Below are 26,712 nucleotides of genomic sequence, written 5' to 3' on the forward strand. Positions count from 1 at the left end.
GGGTGTCCCAGGGGAAACAGCCATGGACAGGTGAGTGGGACCGGGACAGGGAACACCGGGAACAGAGTCCAGGGACACGTGGGGAGTGGGTCCCACCTCCATCCTCTGTGTTTTCACAGCGTCTACTGCTGCTCATTGCCCCCATCCACACATGGCAGCACCTTACTACAGCTCATATATATATATATATGTATATTTATACAGATACTGGAATTCTGGAGCATTCCCCGCGGTCCCCACAGTCCTGTGAAGTGCAGAGGTGCCGCACACCAGGTACAGTTCAGACAGATAGTTTTTAATCACTGCAATTAAATATTTGACAACATACTGATCACGTGACTCCCACTAGCAAAAGTTCCCCCCCCAATTTGGTTTGCTAATGTAAGAATATACCAAAACATCAACCACACAGATGTTTGCAGCAACAGCATAAAACAAGGTAACTCACACACTGAAGCACAAGTAGTACCACTGCTGTTCCAAATGTACAACTTGAATGACCTGAACGGAAAAAAGCGCAATAGAAAACTCACTGTCACTCCTCTAGGCGGCTGCAGCTCGTGGCTGACCAGGGGCTGTCCGAAGGAATAGTGGATTATTTCATGGATCATACTGTGAGAGCATTTGAGGATGTAAAAAGCGTGCTGCCCTGGGGTGTTTCACTACTCTAAATACAATCCAAGTGTGTTGTTTCACCCCCTGGCTGGCACGCTACATAGGCTGCAACTGGTAAATACTGCTTTGTATCTCAGAAGCCAAGGGGATTTTTTTTCCAGAGATTGAGGAAAAGCTTGCTGTATCAGCTGTTTCCAATTTGTGGGAAAAAAAAAGAAGCATAGTTAAAATAGTAATGAATAAATGGAAGATATGGAACAATTATTCTGAATTAGTGCTAGTGAGTGTATGTCACAATAGGATTTAATAACTGAAATGTACTGACGCAGGAGAGTAATTGAATATATTAATATGCAAAGTTTTGTTTCTATTCTGAAAGTAAACTATTTTTGTTGTGCCTCAAATTCAAATATAAGCTTCACAAATATCCATAGCCTCTGTTATAAATTAAACAGCTTCTAAACAATACTTGTCAACATTCAAATCTCAATAAACTTTGGCAGCTCTTTGGTAAATACTTATAAATATCAACTAACAAAACAGTCAAAAGGGAGGGGGGGAGGCTACCAGCAGGGAGCCTCTTCTTGTGAAATTCCACAAAGGGGAACAGAAATGAAAGAGCTCCCTAAGCAAAATCTATGTCCAGGATTGATAGATTTTAGTGAGACAGTAGCTCACCCTTCTCTTTTTGTCTATTCAAATACTATTACATCGGGATTTTAATAAACTTCAGACAATTTTTTGTGCTCCACCATATATACACATTCAAAATTTATACACAAGCAGAAGTGGCTGTTTATGAGCAGAGTTAAGTTTCAGTGCATTTAACAATTAATTATTGCACACAGAATAATCTCAAATGCCCAATTATTCTACTGGATAAATGTAGCAACAAATATTACCTCATGTATCTCTGACCATCTATCTTTCTGTAAAATCATGAGTTGGTGACACCTTGGGTGCCGGGGAGGGGAAGGGGTCTGCGGGGGACCTGTTGCTGGTTGCTCTGGATGGTACAGGGGGTGCAGGTGGTTTTCTTGCTGGCATTGTACAGAAGCAATCAGTAGAACTTTTATTCCAGTCACCATCAAAGTTAAAGTCTGAACCAAGGAAAGTCTTCTGTTCAGTTCCCAGCAAACTTGGGCATCCAGCTGACTTCCTGGAGCCGAGTCGCTTAAAATCCGGAACACTCGCAGATGGCTTCAGCTTCATGTTGAAGTTCTCGTCCTCATCAAATGTCACCCACCCTTTGGGCTGTATGTTTTCTACCTTGAGAGATTTACTTCGCAAGCAAAATGTGTTTTCAGTCACATCTACAGGAAATACAGGCTTGCTTGTGTTACAGCTGGGGGGGGGCAGAGAAGGGAATGGGTGGGAAGCAGAAGGTCCTACCAGTACCTGTGAGGTTATCCCAGACTCCCGCACTTCTGTCCTAAATGGGTTCCCAGCGTTAGGAGCTCTTTCAGTGAATGGATTTGAGCAGTTCAGCCCAGTAATAAATGGATTTGGAGAGCTGTGCTGATGCTCCTGGGATGAGTGAAAGGTTGGAATAGGAGGCATTGCTGGCATGCAATTTACAGTTTTCGAATTATCAGCACTTGTTTGTGTTGCTGAAGGCAACTGTATCAACTCCTTGTGGTTTAAGGTTGGAGCAGGTGATGTTCGGACAGATGTCTGCATCTTGGACACGAGCAGCTGTAATGACAGGTCTTCAAAAGGGTCACTGTTGAGCTGGGGTTCAGGGTTAGTGATGCATGTCCCGTTGGGATTCAGCTGCAAAGGAAACAACGTGCTCAGGAATCACAGCTGGTTCTGGGTTATTCCTACCTCCCCCATTCTCACTCGTCAGCTGAAACTTCAACCCAATTTTGCTTTAACTAGAACAGAAACAACAGCCTGAACCCCCTGCCTAACAAAAAGCCTGTAAGTTGTTAAACACCACTTCCTCCCCTCAGCGGCTGATGCAGCTGGAACCTGCTTCCTGCAGGTCACAATCCCAGCAAAAAACACTAAGTGAAAGTTGGGTAAGAAAATGTTCGGGAAATGCTACTGTACAGTAAACAAGGGATAGCCCAGCACAACTATGAAATGAAAAGCTCCAGGTTACATTGTTTGGGAATTTATCATACTGATGTTACAAGCAGCATTAAAGCACCACAATGAAAGGAAACATTAGTGTTATTAGAATATGCAGTCAGACATTTCTATGTAGACAGGCATCCGTAGGCATCTCCAGCACTTCTTGGCATGGAAAGGGACAATCACTGGTTTCACATTTAAAATAACAAGTTACCCTTGGAGAAGATCATTTTCTCCACCTAATTTCTCAGCTTTTAAAACCAAAATATTCCTGTTTTTATACATTGCTTCAAACAACAATGCAACTTTTTTACCTTGTATGAACTGTCCAAAAAGGTGGAGTACCTACTTTGTTCAGTACGCACACCGACAGAACAGAGTTTGGAACTTCCCCCTTATCAAATGAATTAAGCTGAAGTTAAAACAGCTTCTAAGAATTCAAATGTTACAAGAAGATTTTATGATTTCAACAGATAAACTTAATATACCCAAACAGTTGAAATGGCCATCTATAGTTGAAGTCTTTTGCAAAATAATATTAAAACAAAGGCATTGAGTAACTTAAGGGAAAATGTGAAAAATTGAACTGTAGAAGGAATAGAAATCAAATGCAGCCTGGCACCAGCTGGTTAAATTCTGTGGCCATTTAAAAGCACAAGATCCCAAAGAAACTATGAATCCAAATTGCTCCTTATTCTAGGTAAAAATTTGTTCTCAGTAATTCTGGAACCAAATGCTTTTAGAATTGTAACAAACAGTTTATTTTACTTTGGGTCATAGTAAGTTCTCTGTTCCCTGAGAAATGTGAAATATGGGGTTTAGTTTGAAAAATATTTTGACAGTGCAATAGCATCAGGATTTATTTGCTTTCAAGAGGACATTTATTGCCAACGCTGATCTTTTTTTCCCCAAACAGACCGAGACCAGGAGGTTCAGCACTGAGTAAGCAACACAGGTGAGGGTCCAATTGTTTCACAAAAGATGATGATGCAAAATAGTTTCTCTGGCACTAATAAATGCAGTCTCATTTTTAAACGCATTATGAAAGGAAAAAGCAAACTATGGTATGACAGTCAATCCATGAATGCAGACAGGTGGTTTTTAACGGGGATGGGACTGCAGATGTATGAAAACATCATTCATACATCTTTTCTGCTTGAATAGATGGAGACCACATACAAGGTTGGTAAATAGTCAGATACCTGTTACCCTGACGGTTGCTCCTGCTTGTGAAAGAGAAACAGACATCAAAGGAAAGAAAGTTAGGAAGAAAATCCAAGAAACAAAGCAACCTCATGTTAAAAATACTTTCAGAAGTTTTCACAAAGCCATTTTTTGAGCCATGAACACAAACCACAAGTATTTACTACACACACTACACAAAATTTTCAATTTCTGTTGCATTCTACTGTAAGCTTGACCATTAAGAGTCATAAAAAAAATCCAACTCAAGTCCATTCTAATGATATTTCCATACAGACATTCATTGTGCAGCTGATTGTGCTACTTTTTGGAGACGAATGATAAGGATCTGAGCAGGCATGGTCTCATTCTAGTAACCTGTTAACATGAAAAACCCATAGCTCTCATTCTGGGAGCTGTGTTGGTATGATCCCTCATCTGTAGTAACTGTTTTGCAAGCCGAAAAAACCATAATGCCTCTCATTCTATGAAAAACTAGAATCTGCTTTCTTTACAATAAAGACGATCTATTTACAGTAACTAATTCTCTTTTTCAATGTATGGATGCAAACAGAGTCCTGAATATTCACACTGTACAAGCAATTGTTTTTATAAGGAGAGATTTAGGTTCTTCAGTATTACAATCAAGATTTGCACAGAAGGATGGGCTTGGAATTCACTACCTCTCAAAAGACCTTGTATTTCTTTAAAGACCTTTCCTCAAAAAGTGCATTTTTTTTGTCTAAATTTCCAAAATGAAAAGCAGTTCACAGGCAAAGAAAGAGGTTCAGGAGAAAGAAAGGAAAAGCATTTAAAGATATTTTTCAATTTGAATTCAAAAATCAGCTCACTGAGGACTGAATTTGGCTGCTTCCCTGTGGTACAAAATAGGCATTAACTGCTGTAGCAAAAAAATGGCTTCAGACGTAGGCATAAGGAAAAACCTGAGCAGCACTGAAAACCTGCATCTGCATTTTTAAGCAGTAGTAAGAAACTATGGCTTTTCCTAGGAAAAATTGGTGGTTTTTTATTTTAACAGTCTAAATGGTCCCAGAGAACACAATGTTAATGTTGCTGTATGAATTTTTCACATTATTTGGATAGGTTTCTATATTTTAACTGACACTGGGGAATGGGGAGAATTCTATTTGTCTTAAGTATTTATTAATATATTGATTTAATTTATTCATTTATTTATCATACAGTGATAAATAATGAATGATCACCAACATAAAGCACCACATCATGCAGTAACTATTTAAAACCTGTGCTAGCTACTTACTATACAGCTTGTCATGCACATATCATTATAAAATTTAATTTTTTAGATTGAGTGTTTTTCCATTCAAAGTTGCCAAATGACAACATAATTTTAAGAATGAGCTGTCCATAAGTTGTAAGCCCATCATAAGAAATCCTTAATTCAATGTTTAGTATTTAAGACGTTATTCATGGACAATACATAAGCAATTAGTACTCTCCTAGGGCCCCATGACCATTGAATCCAATCTTTGGACCCTTATTTTTGTTTCTGTGTTTGCTTTAAGGGTTCCTCACAAGTCTGCAGCATTCAGTACAAGCTGTGTTAACTTACATAGTGAAAGAATGTATCTACGAGGGTTTTTTTTTTTTACTTACTTGCTGCTGGGAAGGAGCAGGTTCAGAAGGCAAACTGTGAGATGAGCGGCTACGGGGCGGCGGCTGGGGGGGCTCCAGACTTTGTGGGGCACTTGCCTGAGACGGATGCGGTGCCACAGGGATCAGGGGCTCCTGCATCCTGAGCACGGGAGCGCTGGGCTGAGCAGGTCCAGCAGCCTGAGGCTTTAGCGGTTCAGGAAGCAATGGTGAGCCTGGAAGTACATTTCCAGTGATTTTCAGGGTAACTAATTGTAACAAATCTGAAGGATGGCAGGATGGGGAAGCACCAGAGCGAACTGCAGAGGAAGGGGCAGTAAGAACAGCAGGTGATCTTGGCAACAAGACTAGAAACCATCAAAAACTCAGCAGATCTCCATTAAAAATTGTTACTAAAGTTTAAGCTGGCAGAGGGCAGAGTTAGATGGGATCTAAGGAAGAAATTCTTCCCTGTGAGGGTGGGGCGGCCCTGGCACAGGTTGCCCAGCAAAGCTGTGGCTGCTCCTGGAACCCTGGAAGTGTCCAAGGCCAGGATAGATGGGGCTTGGAGCAAGCTGGAATAGTGGAAAATGTCCCTGCCCACAGGCAGGGGCTTGGAATTAAATTATCTTCAAGGTCCCTTCCAACACAAACCATGCTGTGATTTTACACAAAACAGAGAACCAGAAGCCACGTCACTCATAAATGTACTTCAGTTGTATCAAAAAGTATTTTGGAAGTCACTTTTATAAAATGCGTATTGATATGTTTATAAAGATAAAGGGTTTTTTTAAACTGTAAGTTTAGGAAGCTGCTTTGAGAGTCAGATATAAAAGCTATTCCAAATCAACAACCAGTGCATAGAGTGTCTGGTCATCAGTAGCCACAATGGCACACACCGGCATGCTCAGACCAAAACCATCTTTGCAGAGTTTCTCTGCTACCGTGAAATCTGTGGGTCAAGATCTCACATGATCTTGAGATCAGCATCTAGAAAGGGTCTGCAATACTTCTGGATGCTTAACACAAACTGTGAAATGTTATTACACTCAAGAATCTCAATTTCTAGTGAAAAGTGGAGACACCTGTTGAAAACAAAGCATTCAAACCACAGACCATAGCTCTTGACTGAATAGTGACATTTATATTTAACTTCTAAAGGAAACTTACCCCTTGGTGGTTCGACTGGTTTGGTCTGAGTTTCAGGTGCTGGCCTTGCCCCCGAGGGACGGACATGGCTTTGTGGGGCGCTGATAACTCCAGCTCGAGGAGGAACAGTCTGACAGGAAAGTTGGTGAAAAAAAAAGTATTTTAGTTCTACTTTGGATCTCTAGTCATCTACTGCTAAATGATTCAGGATAATCAGGATTCTGTGAAAAATAAATTCTTTGGTAACAGCTACTGAACCAATTTTTTTATGCACAGGCAAAAACAAAGAATGTATTTTCAAAACACGATGATGGTTCAATTCAAAGCAAAGGATTTTTACAACCATTTTCAACTTCATAGAAATATTTACCTGTGCAACGATGTTAGAAACAGTTACTATTTTGCTAGTATTAATAAGATAATTTACCTAAGTCTGTGAATTGTTGTAAGCAACAAAACCAACGAGCAACTACTTTATTTGGAGGTCTCCTGTTTCTCAACAAGCACTATTAATGAAACACATTCTGCCTCATCTGAAGGCTGAAGTCTCCCTAAAGTTGATGGAATAGAAGTTAGTATGTTCAGAACGTAAATTTAAAAGTCTATATCAGTACTTAAAGAGACACAGGAAGGTATTCCAGATTACAGTTGAAGAAGAGTAAATTACACACACCACACTGAAAGCTGAATAAAAGGCCCTGGGATAAAAATGCCAGAGTTCAAGGGCAAAAAGACTGTAAGATGAGATAGTTTGTAAGATTTGTTCCCTGTAAAATGTTGTGTACCAGAAGACGTTCTAGGAATGGTTTTCAGAGCAAATCCTATTGCGCAAATTAATTAGAAACAAGCAAAGAAACGTTCCCACTATAAAAAAGGTGTGATTTGTGATCTTAGTTTTACTAGATACATGTCTCTGACTTTGTATATCATTCGACTCCTTATACTTGGCCGAGTCCATTTACCAATGTTCCAAACTCTTTCAGCCACCTGATCTCAGAAATTCCTGTCTGGTCTGAGATTGCCAAGATCTGTTTTGTTATTTCTTTGAATACTCTGATAGTAGGCAGGAAGATGATTGGATTATACACCAAAATGTATTAAAAAAAAAAAAATCAAACAGGAACAGGAAAGAAAGAAAGTATAAACCAGCCCTCAGGATCCCTCAGTGGGAAGCAGCACCCACTGCAGCTACTGTCCCTGGTCCTGAAATTCTTGAAATGAAACCCAAAAATTACCTGAGACAAAGGAAAGAAACATTCCTAGAATCCACGAGTGGTTAGAGTTGGGAGGGACCTTAAAACCCATCCAGTTCCTGCCACGGGCAGGGACACCTTCCACTAGCCCAGGCTGCTCCAAGCCCCATCCAATCTGACCTTGGACACTTCCAGCGATCCAGGGGCAGCCACAGCTGCTCTGGGCACCCTGCGCCAGGGCCTCCCCACCCTCACAGGGAAGAATTCCTTCCCAATATCCCATCTAACCCTGCCCTCTGTCAGTTTGAAACCATTCTCCCTTGTCCTGGCACTCCAGACCCTCAGAAACAGTTCCTCTTTCTCCATTTCTCTTGTAGCTCCCTTCAAGTCCTGGAATGTTAGATAGGAAATCCAAACAAGGGTTGAGCTAAGGCATCTTAGATGTTTTTTCAGGCCTTCTATTATGTTTGGGTTTTTTGGGTTTTGGAGCCTTTTTTGGTTTGTTTTGCACTTTCTGTTTTGATAATATGGACAAAAAAATGCTGCTCTTATGCCAGTTCCAAGACACTGGTGAAGACTCTTCTGTACATCAGATTTTCTTCTGATTTAAAAATGGCAAATCCTGTGCTAGCTCCACATTATGAGGAGAAAAAAATGGAAAAAAAGGGAAGCACACAGTGATAAATGAATACATTCTTTCCTATATATATATACACACCAGTTTTTCTTTATCCAAATTTTAGAAGAGGCCGTTTTACACTTCCGGGAAAATAAAGAAAGACCCAAGATCACGAATTGTTCACTGTGAGAATCAATCTCTTTAAGAAAAATCAATCAGTAAAATTTATTTCAATGGAGACTTTCAACAGTAGTTTCCAGCAGTTCCAATACTGGAATACGCTGCAAAGTCAAAAAATTATCACCAAACAATCCCATTTCTCCGTAATTCTTTAAGAAGACCTGTACCTATTAAAACATTTTCCTCTTCCCTCTCGCAAGGCTCCTACTTGCTACTGTTAAGAAAAATTAGGCAGATATCTTCCATCTCTTGATTCCCTGCATGGAGTGAAGCATTTGAATGCCCATAAATTCCTTCATTCCCTTCCTTCAGTTCAGTTCCACAAATAAAGGAATGAAATGCAGAACTAGTATTTGTTGAAACAGTTGAATGTTTCATTTTTACATGAAGACCTTTATGAAAATTAATCTTTAACACGGTACAAAATTCCATAACACACCAAGTAATCATAAGATGTCACGCATTTATGTAATCCATCTGGCCTGTAACCAATTAACTACTGTCACAATCTACGTTCCAGTACAGAAGAGAATGCATTTTATCACACCAATCAGTAAGAATGTACAATAAAAAGAGTAACTTCGCAGTTATTTGAAAGGAGATGTCAAATGTCTACCTAGGAGCCTATTATGTGATTGCAGAGTGCAAAACAATCAAGTTACATCCAGTGTGTGTATATATATATATATACATATACATATATGCTGCTTTTTTACCCCCGTAGACAGGAATTGCTGAGGTAATTAACTTAGAGAAGCTGTAAACTGACCAGCCAATTTTGCAGATTTCTAACGTCTGTTATGACTTACAGACACCTTGATGTAATAAAGAGCAGACACGCAGCAGGAAAATGACTTGAAAGCAATACCTACCGGTCTGGTTGTACCCGCTGAATGTGGAGGCTGATTACGAGCTGTAACAGATAGTAGAGATAACTGACTTAGCACTTATTTAAAAATCAACTTCTGTCTGTATCGTAATTAGTACAAAGCATGTATCTATTACCTAAGTTATCTTTTCTTTGTGTTCCAGGGCTTTTTTGTGCTTTGAAGCATGGAAAAAAAAGTAGATTATCTGTGTTAGATAAGCCACAAATAGGTATTAGATGGCGATGTCACATTACTACTACTGAGAATGGAAGCAAGGAGATACCAGTGATTTTTTCAAAAGTTATTACATACCCACAAGCTGTCACTAACACACTCTTACCCACGGCACACATGAAGTCATTTGACCCTTTTTATTACAAATTATTCAAATCACATCCTATTTGTTGCAAGCTAAAGACACCCACTTGTACAGGTACCCTCTGCTCTCAGTTATGCCTAAAGTTGTTTTTTTTTGTGGTGTATTCTGTAGATGTTCTACCAGCAGTGGTTAAAACAAAGGGAACTGATGTAACACTTCCTGACCCCACTCTCTGCGTTTATGAGATAAATCTGTTAGAGCACCAGCTTTCACCCATGGCCATACTGATGACAACCTCAGATGCAATATTCAAACTGGGAAGTGCAAGAGATGAAAAAATTAGCTTTAGCTCAGACAAGTGCACAATTTTTAACAGGCAGAGAGGTTCAGGATTCTGGCTTGTGCCTCTGCTGCTTATTTCCCAGGAAGGCAAAGTCACCATGTCAGTGACAGTAAGTTGAAGGAACTCTGTGGTGCATCACACCATTTATCAAATCAGCTCCCAGCTATCAGACTGCCCTGGAATCAGTCAGAATGGGTTTCTGGGTACTGTTCTCAGTGATGCAGCTCCCACTCTGAGCACCCTGGTGCCGGTTTACCCTCCTTGGAGCAGGAAGCTGGAGTGGATAACCACCAAAGGTGCCTTCCAACCTCAAATATTGTAGGCATAGAGTGATTTTGCCAATTTAGAAAAATGAACCAGCAATGTGGCCAAAATTAATTGCAGCATAGAGGAGGAAACCCTGCCAGTGACTCTACTAGGACTTGTATTGCTATTTGCTGTGAAGGATGCATTCCTGAAGGATGAGGAAGAAACCCAAGCCTGTGAGTCTGCTGGCATGGCTAAAGCACGACCCATCCAGCAAAAGCCCCATGTACTCCAACCAGAATGGTGCAAGAGAAATGCTCCTCATAACCGTGTTACACACAGCTGGCTATCAGAATCAAAATACCTACATCGTGCTCTTTAGAAAGAGGCAACATTTTAAATTACAAACCAAATGGTTTAAATGGAAGTTTCTCTCCCCAGAAGATGTAGCTCTTTATGAAAAGCCAGGGTCCCTAGATTCCTGACTTAGTTACAGGTATAACAGTCACTCTGATGACCAGTCAGCTACAGCCTCCTCTGAGGGTCAGCCTTAAAAGCCTTCTGGATTAGGGCACTCTAAGTTTTCACTTAGTTTTTCATAAATGCCTTCTGTAACAATTCCCACCATCATTGAAAACCAGGAAGCAACTTGGCTGTGTGAAAGCTACACTAAATAAAAGAAGAAAGAGCCTACATGACAAAGACCTTCATGGAACCACCTTTAGTATCAAAAGGGTAATAATATTGCTCAGGTGTTAAATTAGAAACCCATTTATAGAATACAAAAATCATTATGTTACCTTCTACTTCTCTCCTAGCTACCCCAGGACTGGGAGGAGCTCCAAGACCTTTTCAGAGAAAGAAGAGAAGCTGTACATTGCATAAGAAAAGCAGTAGATTGAGAAAGAAAAACCAGAAAGAACACTGCCACAAGACAGCTTTACACACTTTAACTCTGGTCTAGATAGATTACAGTCACCTGTAGGAAATAACTGCAGCAGCATGGGGAACCAGACCAGTGGGAATTACAAATCAGCAAGTACCATTGTGTTTAGTAACATCTATTATTTTAATTCTACATTACAGCTGAAAGAGAATTTAATTTCTTCAAAATGTTCACTCTCCACAAACCTTTGGCTATCCAGTGTGATCTGACATGCCTGTCTTGAACCTCTCATAAAGCAGAGCACAGACCGGTACTCAAACATGAGGGAATAAACGAGCACGGCACTTACACCCTGTGACATTAAGCCTGATCCCTGTCACTCAGAACACTGAGTAGTCTGTTTCTGCCACGGTACATCTGAATAAGCAATCTGATGCAAGCAATGCTTCCCACTTTGTAGAATGTATTGTATCCTGCAGAACTGTATCACTAAATTGCCTCCACGCAGCACTGTGCACCTGGGACAGCTGTATCAATTGGTTTAACAGTTCAGATTGAGAGAAGATTTTCAAACATGCATAACCATGATGAATTATTTTATTTCTGCAATATCATCAAGCATATACTGGGTTCCTAAAACTATATGGAAAAACATGGCAGGACATAGACATGAGAGAAATACTGAAGGCATCCCTTAGCTATGACACAGCCTCCTGCTTTCTCACCATGTGCCCATGTGTGGGATCTGCTCAGGAGCTGTGATCTGTGAGTTCTGTCACAGAGTGGGCAGAGTGAAGGCTGCACATGAGGTTGAAATGGGACTGTCTCCAGAGATGTCAGAGCTCTGCTTTGGCTGATCATCTGTTTCAAAGATGCTAAATCCTAGCATGTGTTATCTCTTCTGGCTGAGATCCAGCCTCTGCCAATTCCCATCACAAGTTTGTGACCATGAACGTCTCTGAGAGAAGCAGCAGTGAAGCTGCACAGGGGCAGGGCACTGCCCAAGAACATTCCACTGGCTCTTGTTTCATGCAGGATGATGACTACAGCCAGCTCCTTTCAGCAGAAGGGAGACACAGGGACACGTTCCTACGTTGGGGCACCAGATGGAGAGAGCAAGATCCCTGGGCATGATGATTTGGCAAGTTTAAAAATATTCACTACATGGGAGAGAAACAGCACAGAGGGTAAATACCTGAGATTTTACTCATTCATAATACTCTTCAACAGTAATAAAGCAAAATTGTCGTGCTGCAATAATACTATCACAATGGGCAGCAGAGGAATATTTTAATCTTACAGACAATGAAAAATAGTTTAAACTGATGATAAAACCTTTACCACAACAATCAGGAAAACTCTGACTACTAGTATTAAAGGAAAAAAAAACCCACAAATGTTATTGTCCTGGTTTATTAACTTCAATTGAAAATTAGCAGCCTTTATAGTTTTTAATGTTATCTGAAAATTTAATCTGTAATGTATTAGAAATATCTTGTGTAAACAGAATGCAACATTTTAATTTTTAACTAAAAACAACTGGAGCTTATGGAACCCTCAGTAAAATTTTTTTTTACTAGCATACAAAAGGTCTACACTTTGTAAAGCCCTGCAACGAGTGCAGAGCCTTGTTCACCTGAATTCTGAGTTGCTCCTGATACAAAATATGAGCAAATTAAAACACTTAGATGCCCAAATCCTCCTCTCATCTTCAAAGCATACTGAGCCATTAGAAAAAGTGCCATAGGCATTGAAGGGACTGAAGCACTTGGAGGAAAAAAGGTCAAAACATGTGAGGGGAAAAAGTAATATTTAAAAGGCAGAACATTTTAAAGACACAATCAATGTCCCTTTGCACGTGCTATGGAAGTCTAAACCCAAAGTCTGATCCACTTACATACTGTACAGGGATATTTTCACAGAGCTTTAGGAGCCTTCCTTCTAGGGAAGAGAAACAGGTGCCTTTTCCCCACTAAAGTAACCCATAAGGACATTTATTTTGGTTCCAGCCCTGTGCTACCTTGTTCAGAGCTGAGCTCAGATACCCCTGAGAAGCAAAGTATTCATACTTATACATGTGCACCATGAGTGGAAAATGAAGAGCAGAAAAAAAGTGAAGAGCTTTAGGTTGGAGTAATACATGAAAAAATACACTCCAGTCTCAAATGATTGCATAAAAAGCAAGTTTTATGCAAGTTACAACTCTATGGAAAGCTATGTTGGGGAAGAGGGTAAAAGAAGATGACTAGTCTTTGCACAATTGAGACAAACTAGGCAAACAGGATTGTGTCAGTGCACAGAAGACTACACAGGACTGAAGAACACAATTAAATCTCAGCTACACTGAGTGTGGTCTATCAACTGCTTTCTAAAGCTTCTGCATTTTAACTCATTTGAAATATTACACTTTTGGCATGAAAACTCCTTGTCTCACCAGTATCTGAGAGCCAAGTGCATTTTTGCCTGACACCAAAGTTAGCTGATAGTTAACAGACAATGTAAAATTAAAATAGTTTATGTATTTTCTGAGATTTCTCAAAACTTTTCAAGCATTTTGTCAAAAAACCCTCTTTCCTACCAACTGAGGGGCAGTGCCTGGAAGTATTTCAGAGCCACTAACAATTCTCATCCTCTCTCATGTATTGATGAACTGAATTAAGTCCAAGCAGATCAGCAAAACATATGACAGAGAAGGACAAAGACTACTATGAAGAAGCACTTTACAGGAAAGATAGCTAAATGTATTCACCCAGGACAAAGTAATAAAAATGTGGAACAACTTTCACCTCTGACTTTAAAACACCAACTTCTGGAGAAATACTATTTCACTGAAAAGTCAAACATAGCTCAGAGGGGGAAGAAAGAAATGATATTGACATTCATGAATTATCCAATTCTGTAACTTGGAGAATGGCCCATTTTTATACCTTTGGAAATCATCACGTTAAGTATTGCCAGAACAGATCCCCACAGCAGTTTTGCTATGCAGTCATATTCAAAAACAATTAAAAGCATTACCTCCAAATTCTTTTCTAGCAGGTGCAGGACTCCTACCGCCTGACAGTATTTAAGAAATGAATGCAGCAATAATGAAAAATATCAATATAGTAGGAGGGAAGAAAAAGAATGAGAAAGTTAAAAATCACAAGGGTCAGTTTGTTATTAACTAAGCTGCTCAAATGCTTCTGAATATCCCGTTTCTCTTAGTGCTCAATTGTTCACATCGTCAGATGATCCAAATGAAGACTACATTAAAAACTTGGACATGATAAAACGCATATAGACTGATGCCAAAAGGAACACCAATGAATCAATGAATGCACAAGTTTATTCCTATTTTAGTTCAAATTAGATGCCATAAAAAATGAAAATGTTGAGTAAAATCTGCTGTAAAACTTCACATTTTTAAAACTGAAAATAAGTTTTTATAAACTTATCCAACTAACAATATTTAAATGGTAAATATGCCATTATTTCTCATACTGTTATTGCTTTTAAATGTACCAATTTAACATTTCAGTTAAAAAACAGTGAGCCCCAAGTGTAATATGCAGTTTGGGTTTGCACTTTTCAAGTTCATCACACAGACTTGAAAACAAATCTTCCTGAGTACCTGAAAAGGCCCCCACATTACCTGAGGGTGGAGGTGGCCGTTGTGGAGGAGCAGGACGTGCAGGAGGAGCGACGGGGCGAGGAGGCGGAGGACGCTTTGGCTCCAGGCTCTGGGGAGGCTCCTTCTGCTGGGCACCAATCTGGAATTCAGCTGAAGGATATGACAGACAACAACACAAAAATTAATCTCTTGGACATTCTAATCCCAGCAAAGCTTTTCTAATAGCAAGTTCTTCTCACAGAGAGGACAGGCAGTCCCCAGCCTTGGAAACAACGATCCAGAAGTTTTTGAGAGAGGGAAAACGAGGAATGAACCACTGATGAAAAGAAGCAGATTTCCTAAACCAAAATTTTTGTCTCGTGTGTTTTAATAAATTTATGCTTTTCATGAAATCCTGAACAATCTTACCAATTGCAGCATCTCAAACTTTGATTTTGACCCCTATCTGTGAACTACGTTCTCTGGAAAAAAGTGCTACAAACGGAATTCTCAAGGCATTTGGGCAGTTAAAATAAACTCAATTAGAAGCCATTCCAAACACCATCATTGTGTTCACAGGTTCACTTCATCATTTAAAAAAAGGCTGTGTTTAAACAGAAGTTTTCTTATGGTGGTCCCAATTTACAAATGTGCTGATTACAGTTTATATCTTGGAGCTGACAAGAGCAAGGGTTGCAAGGGTCTGTATTCTGGGAGCATGACTGGAGTGAACCAGGATTCTACAGACACTTCGCAACAGAACTTGTGTGTAGGAGTTCCAGAGGCAGTGGAGCCATGCAATACACACCATGTGTGGAAACAGGTGGTCCTGGAGTTTTTCCTGGGGCTCGGCTGGGTCTCACCGGGAGCGCGGGTCCGTCCGACAGCGTTGGGGACTGGCAGGGGCTGGAACGTGGGGAAGAGCTCGGCGAGGTTCCAAGCCCTGTACTTGATGCTGGCTGTAGGTGCTGAGGAAGGATTTCTTCTACTTCAGCACTGTAGTCATCGATGTCTCCTGAAGAACAAGCCCCAGAAAAGAAAAGTACGTAAAAACTGATTCTGGGCATGGGATTTCATGCAAAAAAAGCCCCAGAGTTCCAAGGAATTAGCTCAGCAACCAAAGTATGATTCTTGCATCCCAAAATTACACATGAAGAATGCATATGTATTCAAAACAGCTGAAAATACGTCAAATGCATAATATATACAGTGGCAACTGTGAAATTGATTAATCTAAGAAACAATCAGCTTTACAGGTTATTTCCTTGGTTTGCAATATGGAAAGCTTCACTTGTTCTTCACAAGGTTGGGCAGGGGATTGCAAGATATCTGCTATTTCTGATAACTTCTACTTGCAAAAGGTGGAATGGTGTTGAAAAAAAGGCTCAACGTGGATGTGCTTTTGAAGAGTAAGCTGTCAATTAAGAATATATTTAAATGTAGATGAGAGTGAAGCAGATTGTCAAGATACTGTTGGAAATAATGTGATTTCTAATCTGTTTTAGATGGGCATAAACTTGTTAGGTATTTATATATGCATTAAATTAACCACATTATTTAGGACTGTAAGCATTTCAAAATAAGGAGTGCTTTATCTCAACAAACCTTCCATATCATAGTCTGCAGTAACCTCAGCATCTTCACAAAGCAAAGTGGAGCTTGTTGATGAAGGCAGCCCAATATTAATCTTCTCTAGATTCATTTCATCTTCCAAACTTATGATCCAATCTGGATTTTTCAAGTTAATGTTTATAATCCTTCCTTGTAGCTGAATTGCCAAAAAAGGTATGCACAAAATAGAAGTTTTTAAGAGTAGGAATATTAAAGCTCAGCATTTTAGATTTAAAATGAAAAAAAAATTCCTGAAAATATCACAAATAAGGTTATCAGAATTCCTGCAACTAAACAAAAATCATTCTGCTTTTCACTTCATTTTGGTAAGTAACTACATTTATGTAGTTTAAACTGTTCATTACCACCATTTAATTTTTTTTTTTGTAGAAAAACTAACAACTCATCTCCTATGGTTCTCTTTTTCAATTCATCAGGAAGCTTCCGGTTTCTTTACTCTGACAGAAACACTATTCTTCATAATGAAAAACCGACTTGCTTATAAACAACATGAATAAAGTCATTTTTAGAGGCTGGCACAGAGCAGGTCTTCATTCTGCAAACTGACATTCTACCCTGCGCCCCCTTCCTTTCTGAGCCTGCCAGTGACACCTCAGCACATCCAAGGATCCATGTGTAAACATCACACGTTCCAAGTCTACCAGCCACAGACGAGTAAAAATTTGAACATCAGAAGTTAAATTTTCACAAAGATTAAATCCTGGCCCCATAGAAATCCATGCGAGCTGAAATTTTGACATTTTTCAGAGTTTGCAGTAGAGAAGTGCTAAGTTTTTAGTAACTGCAGGCTATGAATATGTTAAACTGGTTCATTCTAGAAACTGGACTCAGGTTTTTTTAAATCTTAAAAAACACCCCTCATTTGATGAAGGTACCCCTCAGTAGGAGATCTTGATTTGTCTAACAGTACTTCTCCTAAAAATAAATTGAGTTTGATACTTCTTTTATATGGCTTTCGAAACTCAATATACTGGTATGAGGCTATCAAAAAAAAAAAAAAAAAGATGCAACAGTCTAGTACAGAACAGAAAAAACTTCTAAGAATTAAAGACAAACAAAAAATCCAGTCCACACAAGAAGACTTAAAAAACCTGGATTTTCTCTTGCTATACAAAGGTTCAGTCATGTTTACGTTACCTCAATGCCATTCAAATTCATAACATTCAAAGCAGAGCTTCCTTCCAAAAATGTTGCCCACATCTTGTCTTCCACAAACCTGCAAAATTCATTGGAAACAATAACCAGCAAAGTATCACAACACTTAATAGTGCAATTACCAGCTTAGTGAAAATGCAACACCCTCATTTTCAGTTCATTTGAAACTACTAACCTAATTCTAGAATACAAAATTTATATGAACTTCTCAAAAATAAGAGTACCTGGGAGAATCATGTCTGAAAACTGAGACACATACAGGTATGTAAAATGAATTCTAAAGACATTTAAGTTCAAATCCAAATGTTAAAAATGAAAGAGATCATCTAAGGAAGTAACTGTTTTCAGGATATTGGTGGGAACAGTGAAGATGTACTTTGGACTTGCTCCAGCAGTTCCAAGTCCAGATAGGACAAGGAGGGGGAGTAAGATGGGATACTGGGAAGAAATTCTTTCCTGTGAGGGTGGGGAGGCCCTGGCACAGGCTGCCCAGAGAAGCTGTGGCTGCCCCATTCCTGGAAGTGTCTGAGGCCAGGTCGCAGCAACCTGGTCTAGTGGAAGGTGTCCCCATGGCAGCAAGTGTGACTGGATGATCCCTTTCAACCCAAAACATTCCATGATTTTCTAAGTAGAGATTAAAAGTAAGAAGTTCTTTTTTAACCTTATAAGAATAACTTCACCATAGCTTGCAAATTTTTGAAGAAGATCATCAATCAAGTTATCATCAAAATAGTTTTCTTCTGCTGAAGAACTTCTGATGGAGACCATCACAGTACCATCAGGTGGTCCTTGCATTGCAATCACCTCCTTATACACTTTTTGTCTCTCTTCTGCTTCAATTTCAAATATGTCGATGTCAATCAGTGCAACCACAGGCCTTGGAAAAAACAGACAAGAAAATCCTATCAGCAGGGGATCTGAGCAACAAAATACACAGCACAAAGATTAAATCTTAGGAAGTAATGTATAAAATTAAACTGGAACCTGTGATCAGATGTTTTCAGCTCTGCTCTTCCGTAGTGCAACAAAGTGCCAGGATTCCACGTATAAGGGACATTACTGTCACTGTGAAAACTTGCATTCAGGAGATCCAGGTCTTCAGCTACAATCAGCAGTGAAAACAAAAGAGGAAAAATACAGAGATTGAAAGGATGTGCTACTTGTAAAAAGCAAAAACATAGGAAGTAAATCCAAATTGAGTGCCTCCTACAGAACCCCCCTCCCCACCCCAAGTTCCTTTTGCAGTCCTCAAATGACAGTAATTGGGATCTGATTCATGGCCCTTTGTTCAGCCTCACTGCATTTACTGAAGGTCTGTTACAAGTGTTCTGTCTCCTAACAAGTCAGGGACAGGAGCTCAGCATCACCGGCACTGTTAACATCACTAAATGGATCCTCTAAGTCACTTAAAGAGCATTTTAAACAATTGAAGGAAACCCTCAAACCTGATCTGTCAAACGGCCATTTTCTTCTCCTCCAAAGGATCCGATCTGTCCACGCTGGTGTGCGACACTTTTCACTGGTGTCATAGTCATCAGAGAACAGATCATATTTGTATGTAGGGGCAAAATTGATTTTCCCTTCCAGAAATCCCCTAAAAATCTGTAAGCAACAGAAGACAGAAACAGATGGGAAACAGCTTGAAACGAATCAGAATTCTCTATTCTAACACTGAGAACCTGTATAAACACCTCAAAACAAAACAAAAAAACCTGTTATTTGTTAATATGGATTCTTCTCCACATTTTATCTACCTTAAAACATTTGACACTATGACTAAATAGTGACCCAGACAATCACCAATGAACAGAAGTATGCCGGCAGTTACATCTTTAAGCCCAGGCCCACAAGCAACCTACTGTTCCTTCAATGTCATTACCAACTGGAGGTCACCCAGAACACCCATGTTTTAACACGGCATTTTAATCTGGTGCTTAGATGTTCCTGTGTCAGCAAAAGTTGGGGATTAAGGTTTATATTTTATCTATCTGAACATGTCAAATGTTCTCGCAAATTCACAGACTCACACCCTGGTTTGGGTTGGAAGAGACCCTAAAGATCATCCAGTTCCAACCCCTTGCCATGGGGTCACTAGACCAGGTTGCTCAGGGTGCCACGCAACCTGGCCTTGAACACTTCCAGGGAGAAGTTGACACAAGATGCCCCCTCAAATAAGTAGGAGGTTAAAAAAAAAAAAAAAAAAAAAAAGGAAAAAATGGAGTCCTTAATACATTCAATGTATTCAAAGTGAGCTTCTCAGTCATTAAGTGTTTAAACTGGACACAAGATAAAACCCTTTAGCTAACTCAGCCAGCTCCATTCTTGAGTTCAACCTTGTATGAGCAGCTTTCCTTCACTTCAGAGATCTGTAAAATAGAAATCTAACTTGGATCTTACAGTCGAATCTGCATCAAGTGACAGGCTAACCTGCTTTTCTTGTCAGAAATACAATTTGAAATCCAGTGAATTTGAAAGCCAACGTCAGAAGATCAATGTCAGAATGCGAGGAGTTCCACAACTTCTGAGACAATTAATTTGTTTGCCTTCAGTAATTATTTTCTAACCTACTTTTACGGAGCAAGTTGCTATGTAAACACCTTTCCTGAGCAGCAGGTATAGGGGTGAATCTGCCACAGCCATGGAGCTCCCCCAGGGAGCTGCTTCTACCCAGCCAGCAGCTTCTAAATCATGGAATATCACCCCAACAGTGCAATGCTATTCCTGCTCCCCAGGCAGGAGTCCTTTTCATATTCTGGTAGCTTCCATAGATTTCTCCAGCTTTATAACTGCTGGAGGTGTCTCCAAAACCTTTACACCTCTTGTTCTGATCCACTTAACAGACAATCAATGCCGTCTGCCCATGTGAACGTACATCTTGCTTTCTCTAGGAAACAGCTGTTACCAAAAAAAAAAACCAAAACGAAAGAGAATAAAAATATCCAGTGTTTTGCCTCCTGTTCTGGTGCACAAGATACCAGCACAAATGGAAGGGAACTCTAAACCAGCAAAAGCACTGCTTGTGATCAAAGCGCTGGCGAGCAGACTGAACCAACAATAGAGGACTGTCGCTCCTTTTACCATCTCCAGCCTTCCCACACAGAGCTGCAAAGAGAGAACAAGAAACCCTACAAATCTAAAAGCTGTAGCTTTCTTCAGACTTTGTTACTGTTTTTTCTTTGCAAATAAGAAGGCTGCCATTTGGACTATTCCCAACAGTAACAGCATTAGACTTATTACAATTGAACTAAAGAGTAACATTGCCACACATGACAAATATTCTTTTAAAATAGTTGCATCTGATAAAAAGAAAAATATGGTAATTAGAAAACTCCATGCTGAGGATAGAGATTTACAGGAACATCATAGAATTACTAAAACCAGTAGGAAAAATGAAGTATTCTCAAGCATGGTGACATTTGAACATACCTGTCCAGAGTTTTTTTGATTGATAAGCTGGTCTCCTGCTATGAGGGGATCCCAGTTCTGTTGTCGTATTAGGTCCTTCACCTCCTCATTGGGCAAATCTATTCGATAATTGAAGTCCCCACACCAAAAAATATAGTCATGGGAAAAGAGCATCCTTCCCTATACAACAGCAGCACACACTGGAGTTAAAAACAACCGAGTGACAAATTTACTACTTCCAGATTCAGAAATTCAGTTTTTAGCTGTGAAGCATGTATAATTCCAGGGTTTAGAGTTAGAACTTTTACATCCCCCTTTGTTTTGATTTTTTCACTGCCCATAAGTAAAACCAAGCAGATACACTGGCAGCTTGAAATAGCAGCATTTAGGAACAGTTGGATACGGTACTTGCTAGGAAAACTGAAACACGACAGTGGGGACAAATTTAGGAAATAAAAAACCCCTGTAAAATAAGATGTAAGACTCCTGCACAGTGCCACAGAAATTAACAAACAACAGTTTGATGACAAAATTTAAAACAGCTTTAAGTCTCAAGGAAGCATTTTGTTGCACTGCTAGAATCTTCAACTTGGTGTTTATGAGAACACGGCATAGAATCACTCCTGTGTACTAAGAACAGGGCTGTTTCCCAGCGATTTTTTTCTCATAGGTGATTGTCTCCTGGGCCTACAAAAGTTCTACCGCATGTCAAGGATCTACAAGGTCTCTTTCCTATGCTAAGTCCTTGATTTCAAATGCAAGTCCACTCATGTTCCATCATCTCCATCATTACACTGGAAAGGTCTATTCTTTCTGCAGTCTTCTATTTTGCTGAACATTGTGGGAACTCAATTATCTCTGAGATCTCTAACCCAAGGAAATCTGATTTCCACAGGAATCTGGGGAGGGGAGAAAATACAAATGGAGCTTTAGGATGACACTTCTGGAGCTCCAAGCACTTCACTTCTCATTTGTTATGGAATTTGAACACTGTGCTTACCATCGGAAAACCAAGCTTGCGAGATATTTCTACAAAGTCTTCATTTCTCTCCTTGACTTGGGATTGCCCTGCAGCAAAATGACTACACACAAAGCAAAGACTGGAGGTATGGAACAGCATCCGAATGGCCACTGCACCTTTGTTCCCAGTGGCTCCTCCCATGCCAGTCTTGACAGTATCAACAGCAACGTCCCTGAAATAGTGAAACAACTATTAAACCTTCCAGTAACCTGGCATAGACAGCTCTGAGTGTGACAGTGGGCTGGGAGGGACACATCGTTCTTCCAGCCACAGGGCTAGTTTTAACGTGTTCCAACAGCCACTGAGCAGTAACAGGATAAAACCTCAGCTTTTCAAGCTCCCTGGGCAACCAATGAGGCATTTAAAAACTAAGATAAAAGAACTTAAACAACTACTTCACCAGAAGGTGGAACAGCTCTTTTAGAGCCCCACATGGCTCTGAGGGCATTTAGGTGTTATCCTGCAACAGAAAGCAAGCTGACGGTGACCCAAGCTGGAGCCAGCTGTGCTCACTGACCTGATAAAGGGAGCATGCTGGGGCCTGATGAACACGAAGAGGCAGACGCCCACCAGCTGCTCTGAAGCCAGCAGCACGTACTTGTAATCTCTGGAGATGGTCTTCTGCAGCTCAGCAGCCCAGAGCTTCTGATTGGTGGTGCTGGCAGTGAGATTAAAAACACCAGGTTCGAAATAAACAAAACTGAGCAGGTTTCTAGCTGGTGATTGAGCTGACTAAACTACATTCAAGAACCTCAAGTAAACCTTGAGGAAGTAAACCAAAGCCAAGTTGCGAATGGCGCTCAAATCCCTCCCCAGCAGAGACACAGGTTCTAGACTGTCATGACGTAATTGTTTCACATTCAGCCTCTACAAATGCTGCCTCACTTTTCCCAACACCACAGACAACTTTAGGAGCCATGGCTATCTTTCCTGTATTTATGAGCCTAGACTAGAGGAGCAAAACCTAAGAATTGTTTTAGGGAGTTACTTCCCAGCCTAGAGCTCAATCAATAAAACAGGTGTCCACAGTCTCAGATCAAGAAGAAACATCCTTAGAGACCTAACAGACTATGGCTTTCAGAGCCAGCACTGGACAGAAATGAAAAATATCAGGCCTGGAAACAGCATTAACTACATGTACGGTGAAATCAGGGCATGACAGGCTGACAATTGGTACCCAAAAGACAAAAATCCACACAAAGGCTACAGCATTATAGGCTTCAGGTGCTCTTCCCAATGAGTTAAACCTTCCCTAACACCAGGAAATAATGCAAAACAGGCAGAGAAAACAATGGACAAAGGGAATATGGTGCTAGGACTACACACACATTTATCATTGGTATCACCCACCACTGAGAAAAATGTATTTCCATGACCCAGTCTGCTAGGAGTGAAAAATCCCAACTCCACAATAACATATCCGTGCAATATATGGAATGGCAGTGAAAACTAACAGTGTGGAAGGAAGCCTTCCTTTAAACAGATCACAATCTGATACAGAACAGCATACCAACAACACGTGCTTTTGAGAAGATTTTCACGGGATTTGTTGTTCCCAGCAATACAAAACACAGGAACTGCAGAATACTGTAAGCACGGGAGAAACCAAAATTTTAAATAACATGTGACTTAAAAAAGGTGATTATCAGCCAAACTAGTACTGTGTGGATTGGATCACCCACCTGGCGTTCACAATGTTTCCTGCATTTAACTCCACCATTTCTTCAAATCCAATGGCAAATATGTCCACAGGTTTGCTTTTGCGATCTCGAGGTAAATACAGAAAGAGTTAATTCTTGTTTCCAATTAACTTAAGAATGAAGACCTCACATACATATTCATTTTAAGAAAGAAATTCCTTATTTGGGAAAAAATTCCTCCCTGTGAGGGTGGGGAGGCCCTAGGCTGCCCAGAAAACCTGCGGCTGTCCCATCCCTGGAAGTGTCCAAGACCAGGTTGGACGGGGCTCGGAGCAACCTGGGCCAGTGGAAGGTGTCCTTGCCCATGGCAGGGGTTGAGACTGGATCTTTAAGGTCCCTTCCTACACAATTTTACAATTCTGTGATATCTGTTTCGATGTTTGTGATCTACTTAGAAAAATGAGAGTTTTCAAGAAAAACTCATGACAGAACACAAATCCTACCTTGGAATTCATGGATCCCAGCCAACTTTGGTGCATCCAGAAGCCAGTCAGTGAGGGTTTGATTTCTGAAGGCAATACTTCGAAACTGCTTCCCCCCATTGACGTTCCACGTCCCAACGCAGACTCGGATTTTTTTTGGTTTTGCATACTTGTAGAAGTTCTCACACATGCTCTTCAGTACTTTTACAGATGCTGCAAAAACATTTGAAAAGACATTATTTTCATAGTGAATGATTCTTCAGAAAACTCGGCAGTGAGATCTTTCCAAAGTAAGTGCACAAAGTTAAACTGTGAAAGCACATGGAATGCAGCTTTCCCAGGGCAAAATACCTTTAGAGACACATTACTTGTGTGGGTAAGACACTGACTGAAAAACAGCAGCGATTTGTTCAAAATTATATAGAGAGAAATAATACATGAAGGAAACAATCTCCATGTTTTACAAATATCTGTTGTTCTTTCACCTCATCTGTGACTCTCTAAGGAAACCATAATTTTTCGTATATACCAACAAGGGTATCTACCGCATTTTCACAGATTAAATTTATGAAATCCAATCTCTGTTACAGAGCCAACTTGCAGATATATTCATTTTTGGAAGTGTAAAAGTGGCTGATACACTACAAGTAACAAAATAGAGAAGGTACATTATTTCATCATATCACAGTATGCCTATTTAAACCACAAATCTCAATTATTTTTAGGTCAGTTGAATTCCTAAAGAGTTGCTTTAGTGAGGACAGTAGGCTGGGATTTAAAATAATTAAACTCACTTCTCTGTCCCATCAGCCTTTACCTGTGCCTTGTTTTTATCTGCCAGATGGAGAGAGAGGAACAATCCATCTGTACGGGACATTGTGAGAAACACAGAAAGAAAAAAGCTGGTTCAATGGTCAGGTACTTTACCTAAGTGATATTAATTTACCTATTTTGAACGTTCTCATGGTTATCAGACTCCAAAAGAACAACATAAACAATATTAGATGGAATTCTTCCCTTCACTTGTCACTGTCTAGAAAAATACTCAGTTACTGGAAACAGTATTTTCATTTAAATCCCTGAAATAAGATGATTAGTGAGCTGCTGTTGTCTTTTCAGTTATTCTTTCTAAGTTTATCATCTTGGCTACCTGGTTAAAACAAAAATCAGGTATTCTCTCTCCCTATTGGGTTTGACAAAAACTGGAAGCAAGAGGGGAAAATATACTGTGTTGGCTGTGAACTCTTTCCCTGCTGAACAAATCATACACCCATAAACGGGCCAATCACACAGAAAAGACAGTGAACTGGTTGGTGTCTCCTTGGGGTGCTCCAAGCAGATCATACTTGGGATCATGCTTTCCTCATGAAAATACAGGGAAATGCAGTCTAGAAGACAGTAAGGAGCCAACAGGATACTTGAGCCCTTCAGGCAAGAGCCAAATACCACATCTGCTTCTGACCCACACCCCAGGTGACTCCAGCCAGGAACTGCAGCACATGCCCAAAAGGCCACAGAGCATCAAGGACAGGAGCTACCTCAGCACCCGGCCACTGAAGGGAAAACAATCCCAGAAATGCTGTCACCACAACACATCCAAGAACCCAAATCATCCAAAGGGCTGGCTGAACCCCAGGAACCCAAACTGGTGTCGTAGGCAGCTGTGCAGGCCTGCAGAGATGAGCCTTTGCAGCACTCTAAGCAAGTTGAATAGCAGAGCTTGGTGGTTTCTCATCTCTGGTTCCTTCTTTCTCTTTTGAAAATTTAGTAGATTTCAGCTTCCTTTTAGTTACTCCAAATCATTCAGTTGCTACACAGAAGCCTTTAAGAAAAGCTGCAAAACTGAATTATTGCCTATTTAACTCCTGATGTTGTTATGAGACCCTAATGTGAAAAGCCTTACCGGGTTAGACTCTAACTTTAGAACTGAACTGACAACAAGCTTATTACAAACAAAAAATTGATATCTTTAAACTAGCAGTCTTCCTAAATTGTAGAATGACTCTTTTTATAAATTAGAGTAATCAAAAAGAAAAATTTCTACTGCTTTCCAAAATATCGAGTGAACCAAGTGCTTTTCAGGGCTCCTGAGACCATGATTTTTCTACATATTTCTAGTTATTTATCTCTTCAGCTAAATTGTGCCTCACTCTCCAACATCAGAAATCCAATCAGTTACATTTTCTGTTATTCTGAAGCAAAAATACTTCGGCTGCTGCTCTTACTAGGCAAGCAGAAATTCGGAAATCAGTTCTACAAAGGGAACGTTAATTTAAAATTCTGTTTGGGATATTCCATGCAACTGAACTTGATGGAACTGTTTTACTGCTACATCCAAATTCCTGTAGGAATATTTCAATATATGTAATTTGTATCCAGGTGATACCCTGAAATGCTAAAAACCAGTTGATTTATAAATCTTACAAAAATAGGTATTCTAATAAATAATAAAAATATAAGAATAACAATAATGATTTATAAATGAATAAAA

The 26,712-nt window shown here is 40.0% G+C and overlaps 1 protein-coding gene across 5 annotated transcripts in view; it reads right to left on the reverse strand.

The window, feature by feature from the left end:
• Positions 1-274: 274 nt before the first annotated feature.
• LOC138100655 (synaptojanin-1-like) overlaps positions 275-26,712 on the reverse strand; it is a 55,096-nt gene continuing 28,658 nt past the window's right edge. For 3 of the 5 annotated variants that reach the window (XM_068998535.1, XM_068998534.1, XM_068998537.1), the window contains 19 exons: positions 24,243-24,434; positions 23,782-23,866; positions 22,617-22,757; positions 22,079-22,271; positions 21,100-21,258; positions 19,119-19,275; positions 18,658-18,775; positions 18,335-18,550; positions 17,656-17,734; positions 16,492-16,654; positions 15,695-15,901; positions 14,929-15,057; positions 14,313-14,351; positions 11,209-11,256; positions 9,637-9,675; positions 9,504-9,544; positions 6,661-6,769; positions 5,515-5,726; positions 275-2,388 (listed from right to left, as the gene is read on the reverse strand). In XM_068998535.1, coding sequence (XP_068854636.1) covers positions 1,537-2,388; positions 5,515-5,726; positions 6,661-6,769; positions 9,504-9,544; positions 9,637-9,675; positions 11,209-11,256; positions 14,313-14,351; positions 14,929-15,057; positions 15,695-15,901; positions 16,492-16,654; positions 17,656-17,734; positions 18,335-18,550; positions 18,658-18,775; positions 19,119-19,275; positions 21,100-21,258; positions 22,079-22,271; positions 22,617-22,757; positions 23,782-23,866; positions 24,243-24,434 — 3,179 coding nt within the window. In that variant the 3' untranslated portion in view covers positions 275-1,536. The remainder of the gene's footprint in view (positions 2,389-5,514; positions 5,727-6,660; positions 6,770-9,503; positions 9,545-9,636; positions 9,676-11,208; positions 11,257-14,312; positions 14,352-14,928; positions 15,058-15,694; positions 15,902-16,491; positions 16,655-17,655; positions 17,735-18,334; positions 18,551-18,657; positions 18,776-19,118; positions 19,276-21,099; positions 21,259-22,078; positions 22,272-22,616; positions 22,758-23,781; positions 23,867-24,242; positions 24,435-26,712) is intronic. The other 2 variants (XM_068998538.1, XM_068998539.1) reach the window with 2 other exon arrangements.

The sequence above is a fragment of the Aphelocoma coerulescens genome, unplaced genomic scaffold, assembly GCF_041296385.1.
Source record: "Aphelocoma coerulescens isolate FSJ_1873_10779 unplaced genomic scaffold, UR_Acoe_1.0 HiC_scaffold_123, whole genome shotgun sequence".
In the NCBI taxonomy this organism is placed as follows: domain Eukaryota; kingdom Metazoa; phylum Chordata; class Aves; order Passeriformes; family Corvidae; genus Aphelocoma; species Aphelocoma coerulescens.